The following is a 17414-nucleotide window of genomic DNA, read 5'->3' on the forward strand; positions in this document are numbered from 1 at the left end:
TTTTTAGTCATTTCTACTCATTTTATGCATGTTTACAAGTGTAAATCTGCTTAATGTGCCAAATAAACTAGCACAGTGGTTTTCATGTAGGGCTTTAAGCATGTTTGTTGGAATTTCCTTATGTAAATGAAAGGGGATGTTGTTCTTCTTCTGAAAGAGAAACACGATGATCAGGTGAAGGTTTCCTCTGCGCAGGAACCTATTTGCATGTGGGCGTCCCCGGACGTGCATCTTTGCCATGTCATGCTTTTCCATTATTTTTGACCGCGTGGTTGCCTAGGCTCAGAGTCGGATTTTACCTGCCTTCGCCCCCGCCGTGTTTTCCCGCTCAGGCCAGCATACGTCGCCCAAAACTGCGATCAACACAGCGATCAACTGAGGCCTATTCTCAGCCCATGAGTCAGTGGATGGGCCAGTCCCTCACTGCAGTTAAGATAAGACCAACACTCCCAACTGCAATCGGCTAAGTATATAACTCAGATCTTATCCACATGCTCACTTTTTTTGGAGTCTCTGCATTGGTACTATTGGACTATCATCATGTGCAGATGCAAATGCAGTCCCATGCAGTAAACATTCCTCTTCATCATCTTACAATGAGAAAACTGCTTTCTGGCAATGCTTGCCCATGTCCCATGAAGCGTTAATGCACCCAACGAGGCACCAGCTTAACACATTAACCTACTGGAAATTTCAACTGAAACCTTATTTGCCATATGCACAGAAGGTACAGAAGTACAAATGCATTGGAATTCTTGTTTGGTCCCCGCTGGAGGGGAAGGGGGGGGGGGGTTGATTTAAGAGTCTGAGTCTAGTCTGACTGTCGGATGGGAGTGGAGGTCTCTCATCCTGAATGTGCTTAGCAACCAGCCTGATTGCTGTTGGAAAGAATCTGTTCTGATCATATGATGCTCTCAAGACTTTGCTGTCTGAGATTGTACCCATACTTCCTCCACCTGACCAGACAGTGTGCTGTGGGTGCTTTTTTTGGTGACTGACGTAGGATCATGCCGTCTGAGCTCCACGAAACACCCAGTGTTTATTGGAAGAAGTAAGTAAATGTCATTTGAATGTCGCACATTATAAAGTGTCCGTTCCGTTTTTGAGGCATTGCAATATTCAGAAGCCCGACCTCTTAATTTTGAATGCGGTCCAATGCAGACACTCACCCAGGCACATACCACATCCAATTCTAGAAACGCTGTCGGTCTGTGATGTTTAGGGATTGTTAAAAGAAATCGATGTTAAATTCATATTCAAAAACCGTGTTGCAGGTTCCCTGGAAATGTTCAAATGTGTTTTTCGTTCCTTTCGATGGAAGGGAGGATGCATTCCCGTATTCCTCACGGTCTGTCCCTGAGAAAGAATGACTTATGGAGAAAAAGAAGAACATCGTGGAAGCGTTAAGATAAGGGTCGAAAAGTTCTTTACGATATATTTATGGCAAATGTCTGAAGTCTAATGTTTTGCGTAAGCACATGAATTGCAGTATCCTTGTTTTGTTACGAAGCATCTGAGCCTGGACCTTCAGGGCATGTACATGATTCATGAATTAAAAACATTTCTGCTGGGCAGCAGTAAAGCTTGCCTGGGGTGCTACATGGGCTTTGACCTCCTCTGTTCATACTTTCTCCTCCATGATATAATGGTGAGAGGTAATAATTTCTCAAATTTCTGAAAGCTAATAGTCAGGAACAAGGTGTACAGACTGAGCAGAATGATTTTGGTTTGTTTATGGTTGACATTCTGACCGTAATATATTGCAGAGCTAATCAAACCACAGTCCTCAAGGTCTGAGTGCTGCTGATTTTCCATTCTTCCTGTACATTCCTGTACTGTGCGCCAGGTGTGAAGTCTCTGACCAATCAGAATCAGTCATTAATAAACTAACTACCTGGGAGAACTGAAAACGAGGCCTGGATTTGGAATCAAGGTCCAGATTTGAAGATCCCTGACATATAAGGTGCATCACAGAAGAAATACACAAAATATAACAGTATTTTTTATTATCACGTTTTGTGTTTTACATGTACTTGTCCTTTTCATAGTCTGAATAAGCTGGAGTAAGTAATACATGCAAACAGCATGACAGGAGTCATATATAAAAAACAATGTGGGTTTAGATGCAACACAGAAACAAAAGTGTTTATAAAGGGAAGTGAGTCAGTGTCATGTGTTGAATGGTATCAGCATGAAACTAGCCATTTCACAGAAATGGGGCTCCAATGTAGGCACTTCCACACACATTGTTAAATATATTTATGGGTCGAAAATGAAATCATTTCAGCAAGAAATGTAGGTGTTTATAGGCTAAAGCTTCAATTTCCTACAGTTTGGCGTCTCATTTTAAGAGCGCACCTGTTTTTTTCAGTTCTTCGTTGTATCAAAACAACAAAGGCTGATTTTCGCATCTCTGCACATAAGATCAATTTGTCTTGAAAGCTGAAAAACAAAATATGCGACCCCGTGATCTGGTGACTAAAAACCTGACCGGCTGCAAAGAGTTTTACACACTTTGTCGGATAAAAAAATATATTGTATTTACATGAAGACGTGGTCGCGAGTACAGTGCGGTTCACAGAAGCTGTCACACTTCTCATTGGGCGCTGTCTTCATTGGTGAGTGCTTCACGCTTCCTACAGCTCACCGCTAACGCACTTCCGCCTTTCAGAATTAGTAGAGCAGAGGGGATGGGGTGATGCTGATAAGCCAACCTCCCCCCTCCCCGTCCCACACAACCTCCACCTCATTCAGTGATCACATTCGAGACAGGACATTCGGCTTAGTAATACGGCAAGATGGCGCCATGGAAACTGCAAACGCGTGACCGGCCTCAGGCCAGCGGCTCTGTGCTCGTGCATGAGACATGGACCCGGCATGTGGCAGCAGCTTGCTACCCGAAGGTCAGGTCCATGTCATAAATTGAAATGGGCATGACGGTGGGTGCAAACTCAAGGCCATTGTCCAACATGCTTAACTGTGGCATGGATATACGTAGAGGGGAAACTTCGGTGGAGTCTTTGGGGAGCGAGAGCGTGAGGAATGACAAATCTGCTTGCTCTAGCAGTGCCGTGGATTGGGGAACAGTAATTTTGAGGTCTTCCTCTTGGATAAAGAGGGTTGAGGAGTTATGTTTATGTGTCACAGGTTGGCTCTCATGTTCAGTCTGCTGCTGTCCTCCTCCTACACGGCACCAAAGGCATTGACCTTGGCCTGAACAAACACACGCCAGCTGGCTGGGCCTATACCCGACGCTGACAGCTACGCAGTTGTCCATGTCACTCTGGATTGCTCCTTCTGCCTGCCCTTGATCCCCAGTCTCGACTTCAGAGAATCCTTGAGTCAGTTTCTGAGTGACCAGAGGCACTAGATGCTCAGGCATCAAGCCAGAATCCTCAGCGTCCAGATTGCTGGCGTCAGTGTACTGAGATGCCACACTGTCAGGCTGGTGTGGGACACAGCTTCCATTCTCGTTCTTCTTTTGTAGTACAGAGAGGTCCTGCAATCCCCTCCTGCCAGTGCTGCCATCAGCTCCATCCAGACTCTCACAACCGCTGTCTTCCTTCTGTTGTCTCACAGTGTCCTGCCTCGCCTCCCTGTCCATCTCTGAGGAATGCTGGCCCATGCTCACCCCACTGTCCATGCTGTCCCTCCTCTCTTCACTCTCCTCCGCTGTCATCAGCTCCGTCAATTTCTTGGTTTTCTCTTCGGCTTTTCGGCTGATCAGGAGAAACCCTTTATCCGTCACGATCTCGACTGAAACTTCTCTCACGGTGAGTGGTCGCCATCCAGTTCCCGGGGATTTCTGAAAGAGAAAGGTGATGCTTCTTAAATACAACCGCGTAAAGCACCAGTGAAACCAGAGAGGATTTGCTACAACGTGAGAAGTGGAAGTGGCTCTTTTTTTAACAATGTTAATGAGATCGAGATTGAGAATGACTTTTGTGATTCTTTTAGCGCTGTTGTTCCGAGTTCAGCTTTTACAAGATGCACTGTATTTCCCCGTTTTCGCAGAATTTATGAGTAAAGAGACCTTCATCTTAGTACACTTTAGTCACCAGGCTTCCCCTCAGTTCATTCTATTAATGATTTCATTTTTCAAAGAATATATCACCCTTTTTCTACACAGATATAGTAAATTTTCACATCCGTGTGTGCAGTTTGCATGGTTCTGCTGTGTTTTCTCTGGGAATTCCACATTCTTCAAACAGCAAAAAGACGTACAGTTAGATGAATTTGCATTTTTGAATAGCGCTTATTTTGTGTGTGGTTGTGTTTACTCTGTGTCCATCTAGGGTTTACCTCTGCACCCCCTCACTATTGACTCTGAACTGGATACGTAGTTGGAAGTTGTACTGTATGAATAAGTCTTATAATGTAACATGTGGCAAGTTTTTGTTCTTAACCATTACCATATATGTATATTCACTGATGGGCGCAAAACATTATGACCAGCTTATGTAAAGAGAATAAAGAAACCTTCCTTAAAATTATTTGCAACTTGGGTGCCACAGTAACCCTTCTGTTGGCTCATAGCCTTGGTTTATATCTCACACCGACGAGTCTTGACCACGCAGCACCCTGTTGGTGGATCTTGTTTTTTCCCTTCTCAGACCACTGTCCATAGGTACTCAACATTCCAGAGATGCTCTGATCCCATCGTCTGGCCATTATGATTTGGCCCTTATCGAATTCACTCAGGTCTTTTCACCTGGCCATGTTCTTCTGTGCTCAACACAGAACTACACAGACTACAAGTACCAAATATATACCAAGCCTTGACATGCGCCATTTTTTACGAGATAGTTGACGTTATTCCCTTCGTGGGTAAGTGATCATAATGTTTTACCTCATCTTTGTATATGTAATTAATAAACTGTGGTTAATTCTGTTGTAGTGGTTGCAGTGACAATTGTAGGCGAAGCTTACCAGTGTGATGGGTAATTTCTCTGGCTCCCTTAAGAAGCCGTGTAGAAATTGGGCCACCAGTAATACGACTGCCACGGCGCAAATGAGAATGGTCGGTACCAAAAATGGGTACCACTCTGCCAGGAGGAAAAAGAGCTTTACAAACACGTGTACTCAATGACTGTAACAGGCTTTTATCATCCACATAATACAACCATGTGAACCATGTGACAGAAGAGCAAATGAATGAAAGTCACATAGGATGAGTGAACAAAGCATCGGTTGGTGTCGTACCTGGGAGTGGCAGCAGGAGACACTGCTCCTCGGACGCCTCGCTGGCGGCTATCCCTGCTATGTCCTCGACGTGCAGACGGACGCAGTACTCTCGCCCCCACTGCAGCGAGCTGAAGCTCACCTCTGGTATCTGCTCCATGGAATTCCATGTTACGTTCTGCATCATCTGCCGGTACAGCAGGGCAGAGTTAGACACAGAAAAATGACCAATGTAACTGGCTGGACTGGCCATCTGGCACACCTGTCATGGAAATGGAGACCCCCCACAGCATGGAGACCCCCCACAGCATGGAGACCCCCCACAAGGCAAAATTTACCATGGAGCTGTAGGGGACACCAAAGTCAAGGGCCAAAATTTAATCGCAACCCAGCCCTGTTACTCACTGTATTTTTTACTTATTTACTCATGTTAATTAGTATTGTCTTGGGTACCTTGACATTTCCCTTTTCTTGCAGGTAGATGTGATAGTTGAGGCCATACATGAAGATCTTTTGCAGGATGGGACTGGTGTGTATTCTGACATTCAATGAAGACGAATTACCAGAAAGCGAGAAGATTGGGGGCAGGAGCTTACCTAGGAGACAGAAGGGCACAAGGATAAGCCTGACAAAGCGTCTAGAACGTAGGGGTAGGTATTGGAACTGCTAGTGAAACAGTGAGAATGAGTCATAAATGCACTGATCTTTAGTTAGCAGAGTGACATACTGTGCATTATGTGATATTGCAGAAATCCCTGCCCAGCAGCTATTGAGTTAGTGCTGATGGAAAACATACCGTACAGTGTTCACACAAAGTCTTGGACACATTCATTAGGTAAAAATGTTGCAAATTTATTGGTTTCATAACAAAAGTCTATTGCCAAGCAGTGCTTAACATATCTTTCTCACAGACAGATTCATTTTAAGTTTCATATATTTTTTTGACTGACTCATTCAGTTCTGTTCTTGCCTGTTTGCTATTAATTGCAATTGGCTCCTAAAGGGACACTAAACACAAATGTTCCGTGTTTTATGTCATCGCTAAAGGTGTTGCTAATTAAACAGCCCCCAATGAGATTGCTCGTCAATGAAACTTTTAACTCAGAACAGATTTTTAGAACTATAATGTGGGTTGTAATTTGTTAACAGTTGAAATCAATGTTTCACTTAAAACTACTGATTGTTTCTAATATGATATATACTTTTTTTGTAAATAAAGCAATAATGAATAAAGTAATGATTTTCCCTATGAAACCAATAAATTAGCTATATTTTTACTGAATTAAACAAGCGTCCCAAGACTTTCTGTGAGTGTCTGTGGAAAGTGACTGGGTACCATTGGCTGAGAGCAGGAGCCGGACAGACTCCTCCTTACATTACACGTTGTGTTTTGTAATTGCTGTATATTTGGTGTACAGGCAGTCCTCAGGTTGCGAACGAGATCCGCTCAATAAGTACGTCTTTATATCAAATTTTTCGGTAAGTCGGAATAACAAAAATACAGTAATAATAAAGTTACTGCATATGGTACTGTACTGTATGTGTCAAGCCGTCAAACCCCTGAAACTGTGCAGTGTTTGCATGAGCATCACAGTAGTGTATACGTACATTATTACGAACCATCGCATTTAACTTCTAATATAATAGGCTTTATGGTGGACTGTTTATAAGTATGAGTTGTTTGTAAGTCAGATGTTCTTAACTTGGGGACAGCCTGTGTAGGTACATTAATGCACACTCCTCAGTTTTCTGTCAAAGTGAGTCTGAAGCTCGTCCCTGGCAGGGTACACACTCACCCTATGGGCAATTCGGTAGCACAAATTCACATGACCATTCGTCAGTGGGAGGAAATACAAGAGGAAAGTGTAAGCGAACCCGTTACCCTGGAGCTGTTTGTCTGCCCGGGCCAACAGATCACACACACACACATACACACACGCTGTTTGTGTAGTTATTACTCGTGCTTAATTTGTTTGGCAAATTATCAGTAACATTCATCCATCCATTTTCCAAACCACATATCTTTCTGGGTTGCAGGGGGTCCGGAGCCTATCCCGGAAGCTATGGGCACAAGGCAGGGAACAACCCAGGATTGGGGGGGGGGGGGCAGCCCATCCCAGGGCACACTCACACACCATTCACTCACACATGCACATCTACGGGCAATATAGTAACTCCATTTAGCCTCAGCATGTCTTTGGACTGTGGGGGGAAACCAGAGTACCCGGAGGAAACCTCACGACGACATGGGGAGAACATGCAAACTTCACACACATGTAACCCAGGCGGAGACTCGAACCCGAGACCCAGAGGTGTGAGGCAACAGTGCTCCGTGTGATCAGTAACATCGCACTTGCAAATTTTACAATGGAAAGCAAGATAGGAAGTTGACCATAAACTGGACTGTTATTGGAGTAACAGGAGTGGAAATGCACACAGATACACATCGGTGGTGAGCTTACTATCTCTGAGATTAATTGTGATCTTGGACCAGGTTGAGTTGTTCTGCTCAGTGATGAGTCGAACCCGGGCCCGGTATTTATGGGTTGTCCCATTGATGATGTCAGAGAGGTCACAGGACAGCAGGGTTAAGTTGCAGTGGTGAACAGCTATCCAGTTTGCATTTCCATTCTGTAAGCTGTAAATATATTAGCTTTATTTTTACCAAGTCTGAGGCTTCATCGCAATTTATCTAGGTGAACATTCAGTTGACATTTAAACCACAAGGAAACTGATTAATAGATTATCATAGTATCATAGCATCATAGTAATATTTTCACTCAGTTATTTTTTTCTTCAAAAATATCACTTATAAACCAGCCAGCTTAAACTTTACTGTTGATTTTCCTCATGAACATTGGTATAACTATGCTTAAAGATCAATTAAAGATAATTTCATACAGCTCTCATGAATTTTGATGATTGTTATGTCTCTGTTGTTATGGATTTGTATGTATTTTAGCATTTATTTACATGCACATGAAAAGGCATTCAGTCAAGGCGCTTGTGGCAAATAACTTTTAAATAATTTGCTTTGAATATGATGACTGACAGGCCGTGACATCATTAAAGTAGAGTTTCATAAAAACAGACACTGAGGATGCTAGTGTTTTCTTTCCCAGTGCTGTTTAGCTTTCCTTGGGCAGTCAGAGCAAATCAACTTACGGTGTCAGCTCAATGTCATAATGAGAGGAAGGCGGAGCCCATTCCGGGGCTTTCCAGTGAAGGGTCGTCTTCCCATCCCATATGGACACAGAAATATTCAAACGCTCGTTGGGATTCACGCCTGTGTGAAAGAAAAGGTCGACACATTAATGCCGGACATGCAGAACATGCATCACTTTGCAACAATATGACCTTGTGGAATCATCATGACGACACTTATGAATTTACTTATGGAGAAAGTAAATTCTGTATGATAACGGATCATTAGCTAATGATTTCTAGTTAAAGTCTATTGAGAGAAATATTCCAATTTTTAGATGCATTGTGGTCCCTTAATTGATATTTCTATTCTTGCAATGTAGAATACAAGCAAAACAACTCTCTCACTTGCAACATTTGAGAAAACAAAAAATGCAGTCATATTTGACACATCCCATATTCTCAATGCCGGAATTTCTCATGGTGTTTTCCGTTACATGATGAAACAATTAACAACAACAAAAAAATCACACCCCAAATTTGTCATGCTGATTAACACTGATGACTGAAAGCTGTAGATTTCCTTTTAAACAAAACATTATTTTTTTTTCCTAGAATGAAAAGCTTCATTTTCAACATATTGGAAAAGCCTCTTTATTTACCAAAAGAGGAACCACCGCTGCTGTACTTTCCAGCATTAGTTTCGTTACAGACGTCAGAAGAAAAGTCTGATATAATTTAAATGTTGTAATTTAAACGTGTAAATGACACATATAGATTCTGTATTGAATCAATGGTTTTTCATTAATTGCTAAAACACAAACCAAATTTCACTCCCAATGAATATATAACGATTAAGAAAAAACCTATATGAATTATGAAGTATTTGAAGTATTTTAGCATGTAGCAAGAGACGTTACGGGCCTCTGCTATTTAGCTATGTAGCTATTTTAACAAAATAACGGCCCTAAGCACACCTTGAGGTTATGCAAGTACTTTATCAACATCAGCAAAGGCAAATTTAAGCTATTTTTTTTTGTCTTACCTTTTGTGTAGCCACAAAATCCAGTCAAAAATAACACAGTATAAAGCGAATACAGGTAATCCATCTTTAATTAGAAAATGAACATTATCCAACTTCTATCAGTGAGAGAATCCCCGCACTAAAACGATCTTCTGTATGAAAGTTTGAGGAAAAACACGAACTGCAGCGGACGATGTTAAATTCTCCAAGCAAGGGTCCAAAAAAGCCAGATTGAAAGATAAGGTCACAGGCTACTTGGAGTGAACTTAAACAGCCTCTGTTCTACTGTGCTGTAAACCTAACATTGTGTGTGTTTTCATGCTGTTGGCGCTTGGCAATGTATGAACGCTGATATCTGTTACCCCCTTTCCTCCTTTCTCTCTCTCTCTCTCTTGCGTAAGCCTTGGGCTTCCTGTTTTCTCTCTCTCTCTCTCTCTCTCTCTCTCTCCGTACTCTCTCCGTACTCTCTCTTTCCGACTCATTCTTTGAAACACACATTTTTCAAGTGTTCTGTAAAAGAATTGCACATGAGTTGTCAAGTATATGTTTTTATGAAGTGAATGTCTGTATAAAAAGGGAATATTATTTTGAATATAAAAGCAATATATTATATTGATTCTAACCTCTGTCAGGCTCCCGTAAGTGTTACTCCTATTTTTCTTTTAAAAAGAGAGGGTGTGGAGCCCATCCCGGGGGCCACAGCCCCAAGACAGGGAACAACCCAGGGTGGGGCGCCAGCCCATCACAGTCACATATTCATGTTAAAGTTTATTTATAGCAAAAGCAACAACCACTTAACATTTTCTTCTTTCAACTTCATCTCCTTTTCTTCGTAGAAATATACTGGAGTGATTGGGGAATTTCCCCTATATAATATGCAGTTTTAGTGTGGAGACATGTACCACATATTATATATATATATAATATAAATATATTAAGTTAAGTGTAGTCCTACTTTATCTATACATTATTTTTTTCAGAGTTTCTTGTTTCAAGAAAGTGTTATGGAGACAGTAAGACAAGTAGTAACAGCCTAAAGTGACTCAAACAGGACAGAATAAGCTGTGAACAACCAGATTTCAGATCATTGGGCAGAGGTGTCTGACTGTCAGCAGCAGGTATGCTTCCTGTTGCTGGATATTGATGCAATATTTTGCACCAAAACTGTAGTTTTCATTTGATCGGTTTCCCTGACATTCCTCCATTTCCTTGTATGAGCTGTCCTTGACTGTGGTATGTTGGATGGGAACCAAATGAACACACATTTAATCCATGGTGAATATTTTAATGGGTAAGGCATTCACTGAATCATTCATTCATATTCCGTACTGCTTGTCCATTTCTGGGTCACGGGGATCCGAAGTCTATTCCGGAAAACAACTCAAGGTACCGGGAAATTAATGACATTATAATTCACAGCGAAGGAGGGCAAAACTGTCACCTAGGAAAAAAAACTCCTTAATTTAATTTCTATGAATTTAAATTCATAGAAAGAAGAAGTTCCTGTGTACTGTACACTACAACTTGAGGTAAGTTGCTTAATAAAGAACAAAACAGATTAGAAATATTTTTAAAATCATCTGGGGATTGATTACTTCTTTGTAGACCGTGAGAAATGACCAAGTGGAAATTTCATAAAAAAATCCAGTACTTCCTTCTGTAAGAGGCAAAATGAGAAGTATCTGTTCTTATTTACCTCACGAATCAAATCTCTACCATCTCTACCATATTTGCACGTTTTTACATTGGATTTATAACTATATTAAAACATTAAAATTATTAAGGTGATTTATCACATGGACATGTATTGGATAAGCAGATATGGATGGATGGATGGATGGATGGATGGATGGATGGATGGAATTGTACTCTGGTTTGCTCCTGCAATTCTATAATGTCCTCCCTGACTGGTCACCCTATCTGAAATAGCTGTGATGCATGTGTGCCCTACGATGGACTGGCATCTTCTCCATGGTTTTCAGTTGTTCTGTGCTTCTGGAACAGATTCAAAGTTCTGGATAAGGTATTGGATGATGGATGGTTTATGCAATCTTTCTTTATAATAAAAGAGTATGAATACTTCAGAATTGTGCCATTAGTATTGCTGGATCGAAAGCCAGAGGAGTTTATGGGAGCTGTAACTTCTTTCACTTCTTCTACCATCTTTTCAGTATCTCCATGCCCACACTGCATTCCACTCTGAAAGCAACCTCTGGAAGCAACCTCTCCTGCACAGCTCGAAACTAGCCCAGGGTCCAAACAGAGCAACAGCGAGTTACAGACAGGGCAAGAGGCAGAAAGGATCTTGTGGGGACTGGAGCAACATCAAAGCCCTACAATGACGGAAACCCCAGCGTGAGAACTGCCATGTTGGTGAGGGTAATTCAAAGACATGCATAGTTAAAATGCAACCATGTGTGTTGTATGATCAAGCAGGTTTAGATATCGCAGCAAAAAACAAGGGTCTCACAATTAGAGGTATGACGAAAAGGATTATCACATGGATGACATGACGGGACAGGAACTTTATGCGTGGGGGGGACGTGAATGTAGAGAGACGTAGCAAAAGCAGGAAGCGGAACAAAAACTTAAGACCGGTTTCTGCATCAGCCGAAGAAGCATGTACACATGGATCTGGGCTACATGGGATCTTATATACCAATGGGGAAAACACAGGAGAAATAGATGACTTGCCTGTCACTTTATTTTTCAAGTATTCCCTTCTGAATAATCGTGGGTATTGTATATTTTTCATATTAGAAAGATACAAAATATTTCACGACGATTCCTGTACTGTATATGGTTACCCGTATGGACTTGTTTTAGGGCATGTCCGTGTGACTAACATGCACCGACATAAAACAAAAAACAACAGTATTACCATGAGTGCCAAAACATCTGATCAGTCTGAGCAATCTCAGAAGTGCCAGTAGCAGGCTGCTAACATGGGGGAAGGAGGGCAGGGCGGTGACTGAATAAATTGTCCAATCATTGTTCAGCAGACATGTCACCAATATGTCAATATGTCTTAGTTGTTCTCATTGGATGATTATTTGCTTTTTTTGGCTGGGCAGGACTGACGCATGACTAACATTACACAGGGGAGTCTCAACACCAAAATGAAATAATTTGTGCATTAAAAGGTACTTTTGTGCATATGTATGCGTGGGGAACTCATTACACTGTTAACTTTCCAGCCCCTCCTCAGTACAAAAACTACTAACCCCTGTGAAAATGTGTTGTTTATTATTAATTAACATGGTGTTTGTCAAGGACCAAGCGTAGTCAGCCCTATTCAATACAAAGGGGTTTCCGGGTAACATGAAGCTTGGATACCCATCTCACATCCTCTTTTTTGCTCTTGTCTAGCTAGACCGTGACTTGATAGACTTTGTATTCACTGTGCGACATGAGGAGAATCACCCATTATCCATCCACTTTCCAAACCGCTTATCCTACTGGGTCGCGGGGGGTCCGTAGCCTTTCCCGAAAGCTATGGGCATGAGGCAGGGAGCAACCCAGGATGGGGGGCCAGCCCATCGCAGGGCACACTCACACACCATTCAACTCGAGTTCCCTCAGCACATTGCCAAGATCATACTCCGACCTGATATGGTCCTGGTAACAGAGAGTGTGGTCATGCTGGAACTTACCATGCCATGGGATGAGCATGTTGAGGAGGCCTATGAGTGGAAGAGAGAGAAGCCAATCAATGAATGCCACAGATAAGAGGTCGGGGAGTAGAGGGTTTGCAGAACAGTCCTTAGCAGGACATGCCCTGCATCATAGGGGAATGGAGAAGGTGAGCTATGGCAACAGCACAGAGACTGCAGAGAAAGCTTCCAGACGGCTTTGGATGAAGAGGGCAGATCCATGGGAGATCGCTGCTAGGGTACGAGCTGAGGCCTGATGAACCTCAGCTGGGTCTCCTGGGTGAGGATCTCTGATGCTCGAAAGACCCGAAACTCCCATGTTCAAATGACCCCAGGTAACATCGCCGATGATGTATCCTAGCTTAGCACCAGTACATGCATGACTGTAGTCAGACCCCGATTTACCCCACCCCCATTTACCTTACAGACGCACTAAGCGCAGTAACTTATCTGATAATTGAGGCGTGGGAATTTTTTTCATCTAGATCTTAAAGAGAATTATGCATCTGTTAGTCATTAGAACTAAAACGAAAGTACATGTTATTTGAGACAGTTAGTCGTTAGTCATGGTGCACTTTAGATGAGCTTTAACTGGATTCTTACTCATTATTAATATGTATACCTCACACAGCATAATGGTTAAGTAAAATGGTAAATTAGCAAAGAAAGAAAAACAAAAATATTGTTCTCAAGGTGAGATTAATTTGAAAATTGATGCTACTTTAATATTTTAATTGGAAATGGATAAACTACAATTCATTTGGTACCACTTTATAATTAGGCTCCCTTTTGCATTTATAAATAGTAGTAACTCATTAATAAATAACTGTGTAGTAACTTGTTTATAATTGTCTATTGATGATACAAAGTGTAATGTAATTAATAACATGATTATAAACCATTCATAAACCCTTTATAAGGTAGTCTCATTGTGAAGTAGTACCATTCATTTGAATCGCAATTGATGCACACGCACTGATATTCTCTTGTCCTCAATCCACCCTGCAGTTGACTGAAAAAAACACCATTTTCACATTCAGAAAGGTCAGGCTAACCACTATGAAGAAGGTTAAATACCAAATATTTCCCTTGCAGGCTGTCAGTACAATTTGCCGTTATTTTCACGAATGAAAATATTTGAGCTTGCAGTTACCGATGATAAGAATATGATTTTATTTGATGATTGAACATTATTAGCGAATTACTGAGAGCTTTTTTCATTTTATTTCCCATAGCCCTGAAGGTCTTGTAGATCAGTGGGTAAAAAAAGCCAAGATATTCACAGCCTAAGAACACAAAATGTGACAGATGTGTTGGGGATCAAATATGTTATTACAGCATCACATTTTCCACCATGTAAATATGTCCGTTGGCAGTTTTACACGTACAACCAAACCACAATCTATTGGTCTGACCATGCTGAGGCCAGTAGCACAGTGAGATCACTTCAGTGATGGAACCCACAGCATGGCTGGGAAGCCAATCATACCCTCCTCTGCACTAACGACAGAAACTAACGTTCCTCCCACAACGTCAGTTTCTTTGGTCGCTTCGACAGAGGCAACAAGAACACTACAAGGGGAATGCTGTCAACCGCAAAGGACCCCCCACCCCACCCCCATTTACCTTACAGACGCACTAAGTGAAGTGGGTACTCAGGAACTCTAGGAAGACCACAGCACCTGCTGGAGGACTGTGCTGCTCCGCTAGCTGACACGTTCACTAGCATCTTTAACGTGTCCCTGTCACGGGCAGCAGGCCCAATACGCCTTAAGACAGCCACCATTGTAACAGTGCCAAAGATAACCGCTGCCAAGGGTCTTAACACACCCCTGGCACTACCAATTGATCTTCCTGTCCTCTGGAAAGCCCTATGCGAATATTTATTCATGCACTTCCAGACTGAGGAATAGTGTTTCTTGCAAAGCCATAAAGCATCTTAACCTGGGAAGAAACAACAAACTTACTACACCCCCGCAAGCATTCTGTGTGCGCTCCTCTGTCAGCTTGCTCCCCACCAAACAGCTGACTGTTACGCCCGGTTCGTGAGATCCTCCTGTGTGCCACGCCCCCCATTTACCTCCTGTGAAATCCTGATTGCTCACATAAAACCCACATTTTGGACTCCTTGCCTGCCTGACTGGTAATTCCCCGCTTGCTGCTTGCACGCCGGATGCCAGTCGTAACGCTGACGTTCCCCTGCATATCTCGACCAAGAGGATACTCTGTTATGACCCAAGACAGGCTCTCGATGGACCCTCATTGGACTGATTCACTACCAAATTATCTAACATCCTGTTACATATTTATAGCATTGCTAATTTTTAATCTCATGTTGTTGTATTTACAATGCTGCTAAATGGAATATATGGTTGCAGTACTGTATGTTAGATCATTCTACGTCTTTATTTGTTTGTTTATGTAACATTGGTGGGAAAGCATGCAAAGTTCCATTATATGTATACAATGACAATAAATATATTCTGATCTATGGTCATTGGCGTGGGTAATGAGTAACTGCGGAATTTGATAAATAACCTGCTTTCCGTTAGATAGACTGAATACTCAAAGGGGTCATCTTGCTAAAATCCTGTATAATAATGGCCAGACATTTGAAAAAATCTTTAAGTAAGTTGGGAAATGTCCATATTGTTTGGTTATTATGCAGTTATAAAGATGAATTTAAAAGGCATTTATCATTTCTACAGAGGTACCAACTTTCGACAATTGACAAATATGGGCCTCGTCTAAAGGTGTAGAGTCTTTCTTTGCCCAATAGGTGACATAGTTTTGCTTTGTAAACACTGCTGTAGCACCTGTATCGTAGTTTACAGGGACTTCAATGTCCTATTGCCCTGTGTTTCTGACTAGATTCAACTAGCTTTTGGGAAGGCAGTTAGCTCACAATAAACAGACATTTTACATGTATCGAAGCAGCAGTACCAAACCTTCTCAAGGTATTCAAATCTTCAGGTCACTAATGGGGTTTGGATATGGCTGGTTTTGTGTCTTAATTTCTAAAGCTTATCTACAACCAATTCACTCCAGCCTTATCTGCACAGCACTAGCCCACAGAGATGGATAGTTCTGGGCCAGAAAGTACAAATCCAGACCAAGGTTTTGTTTCAAGACTTGAAAATCACTGCTCACGGACGCTCTCCGTCCAATCTGGTTGAGCTTGAGCTATTTTACAATTAAGAATGGGCAAAAATTTCAGTCTCTAGATGTGCAAAGCTGGTAGAGACAGACTCCAAAAGACTCGCAGCTGTAATTACAGCAAAAGGTGGCTGTACAAGGTATTGACACAGGAGGGCTGAATACAAATGCAGGCCACACTTCTCTGATTTTTCTTTGCTTACATTTTTGAAAACCATGTATCTTTTTCGTTCCACTTCACAATTATGTGCTTCTTTGTGTTGGTCTAGCACAGGGTTATTTAAATCATGGCCCTCGAGGTCCGAGCGCTGCTGGTTTTCCAGCCTTCCTTTACCTGTGAAGCCTCTGACCAATCAGAATCAGTCATTATTAAACTAACTACCTGGGGGAACTGAAAACGAGGCCTGGATTTGGAATCGAGGTCCAGGTTTGAAGAGCCCTGGTCTAGCACATACAATCTCAATAAGAAACATTTAAGTTTGTGGTTGTAAAGTGACAAAATGTGAGCCAGTTCACCTTGGACCCCCAGATGGTTTTTTTCTCCCCATTTTGTTTTTGGTTCCTCCATTGTCTTTCATTCATTCAATTGTCTTCCCTTTCCCCTGTTTTTGAATAATTGTCCATTAATGATATAGGAATGTATTACACCCAGGTAAAGTGCCTTGGGGCAACTCTGTTGCGAAAAGCGCTATATAAAAACGAACTTAATTGTATGAGAAGCGGGTGTAGAAAATGGGCGGCAAGTGGGTAAAAAGTTCAGCTTCAGGATATTGAAGATTGTTCATGACTTTATGACTGTTCATGACTGATTTTAAAATGGATGCACAAGCCTGGAGGTTTTCCATTTTCAGGTGTATTTACATGGACACCATGAAACCACCATCTTGCTGATGCCCTCGTGTGTGCCACGCCCCCTCTGATCGACCATGTGCGCTTCCCCAATTGTGCCCAGCTGTTTTCCATTAGTCTGATGTCATGTCCTGTATTTAGTCCACGTTCAAGTCTGTATCCCCAGTCCGGTCATTGATGTTACTAAGAGTCTGTATGTCTTTCGTTCTTCCTTCTTTAAAACCCCTTTCGTCTGCCCCTGGTCCCGTTCCCCGTACTTGCTTCCCCGCTCTGCACCATAACACACGCCGTGACACCAATAGCTGCTGGATTTACCTCAGCATGTAAAAACTCATGGACATATTTGTATATATTGTTAAAATTTAGACTTGCAATCACCTATTCAAGTAACATGAATTGTGTCGTAT

General features: G+C 42.0%; 1 protein-coding gene and 1 long non-coding RNA gene across 2 annotated transcripts; one reads left to right on the top strand and one right to left on the bottom strand.

The window, feature by feature from the left end:
- Positions 1–1989: 1989 nt before the first annotated feature.
- On the bottom strand, positions 1990–9738 carry il10ra (interleukin 10 receptor, alpha). Its single transcript, XM_048981236.1, has 7 exons — positions 9371–9738; positions 8347–8467; positions 7644–7819; positions 5635–5777; positions 5203–5368; positions 4930–5045; positions 1990–3805 (listed from the first exon to the last, which is right to left on the bottom strand). The coding sequence occupies exons 1-7, from the start codon at positions 9432–9434 to the stop codon at positions 2894–2896; spliced, it is 1698 nt and encodes a 565-aa protein (XP_048837193.1). The 5' UTR covers positions 9435–9738; the 3' UTR covers positions 1990–2893.
- A 929-nt stretch (positions 9739–10667) lies between these two features.
- Positions 10668–15949, top strand: LOC125711836 (uncharacterized). Its single transcript, XR_007383114.1, has 3 exons — positions 10668–10735; positions 10840–10878; positions 11521–15949. It is a non-coding gene; the product is annotated as an uncharacterized LOC125711836 (long non-coding RNA).
- The last annotated feature ends 1465 nt before the right edge of the window (positions 15950–17414 follow it).

Source organism: Brienomyrus brachyistius, chromosome 17 (genome assembly GCF_023856365.1).
Source record: "Brienomyrus brachyistius isolate T26 chromosome 17, BBRACH_0.4, whole genome shotgun sequence".
NCBI classification, from domain to species: Eukaryota; Metazoa; Chordata; class Actinopteri; order Osteoglossiformes; family Mormyridae; genus Brienomyrus; species Brienomyrus brachyistius.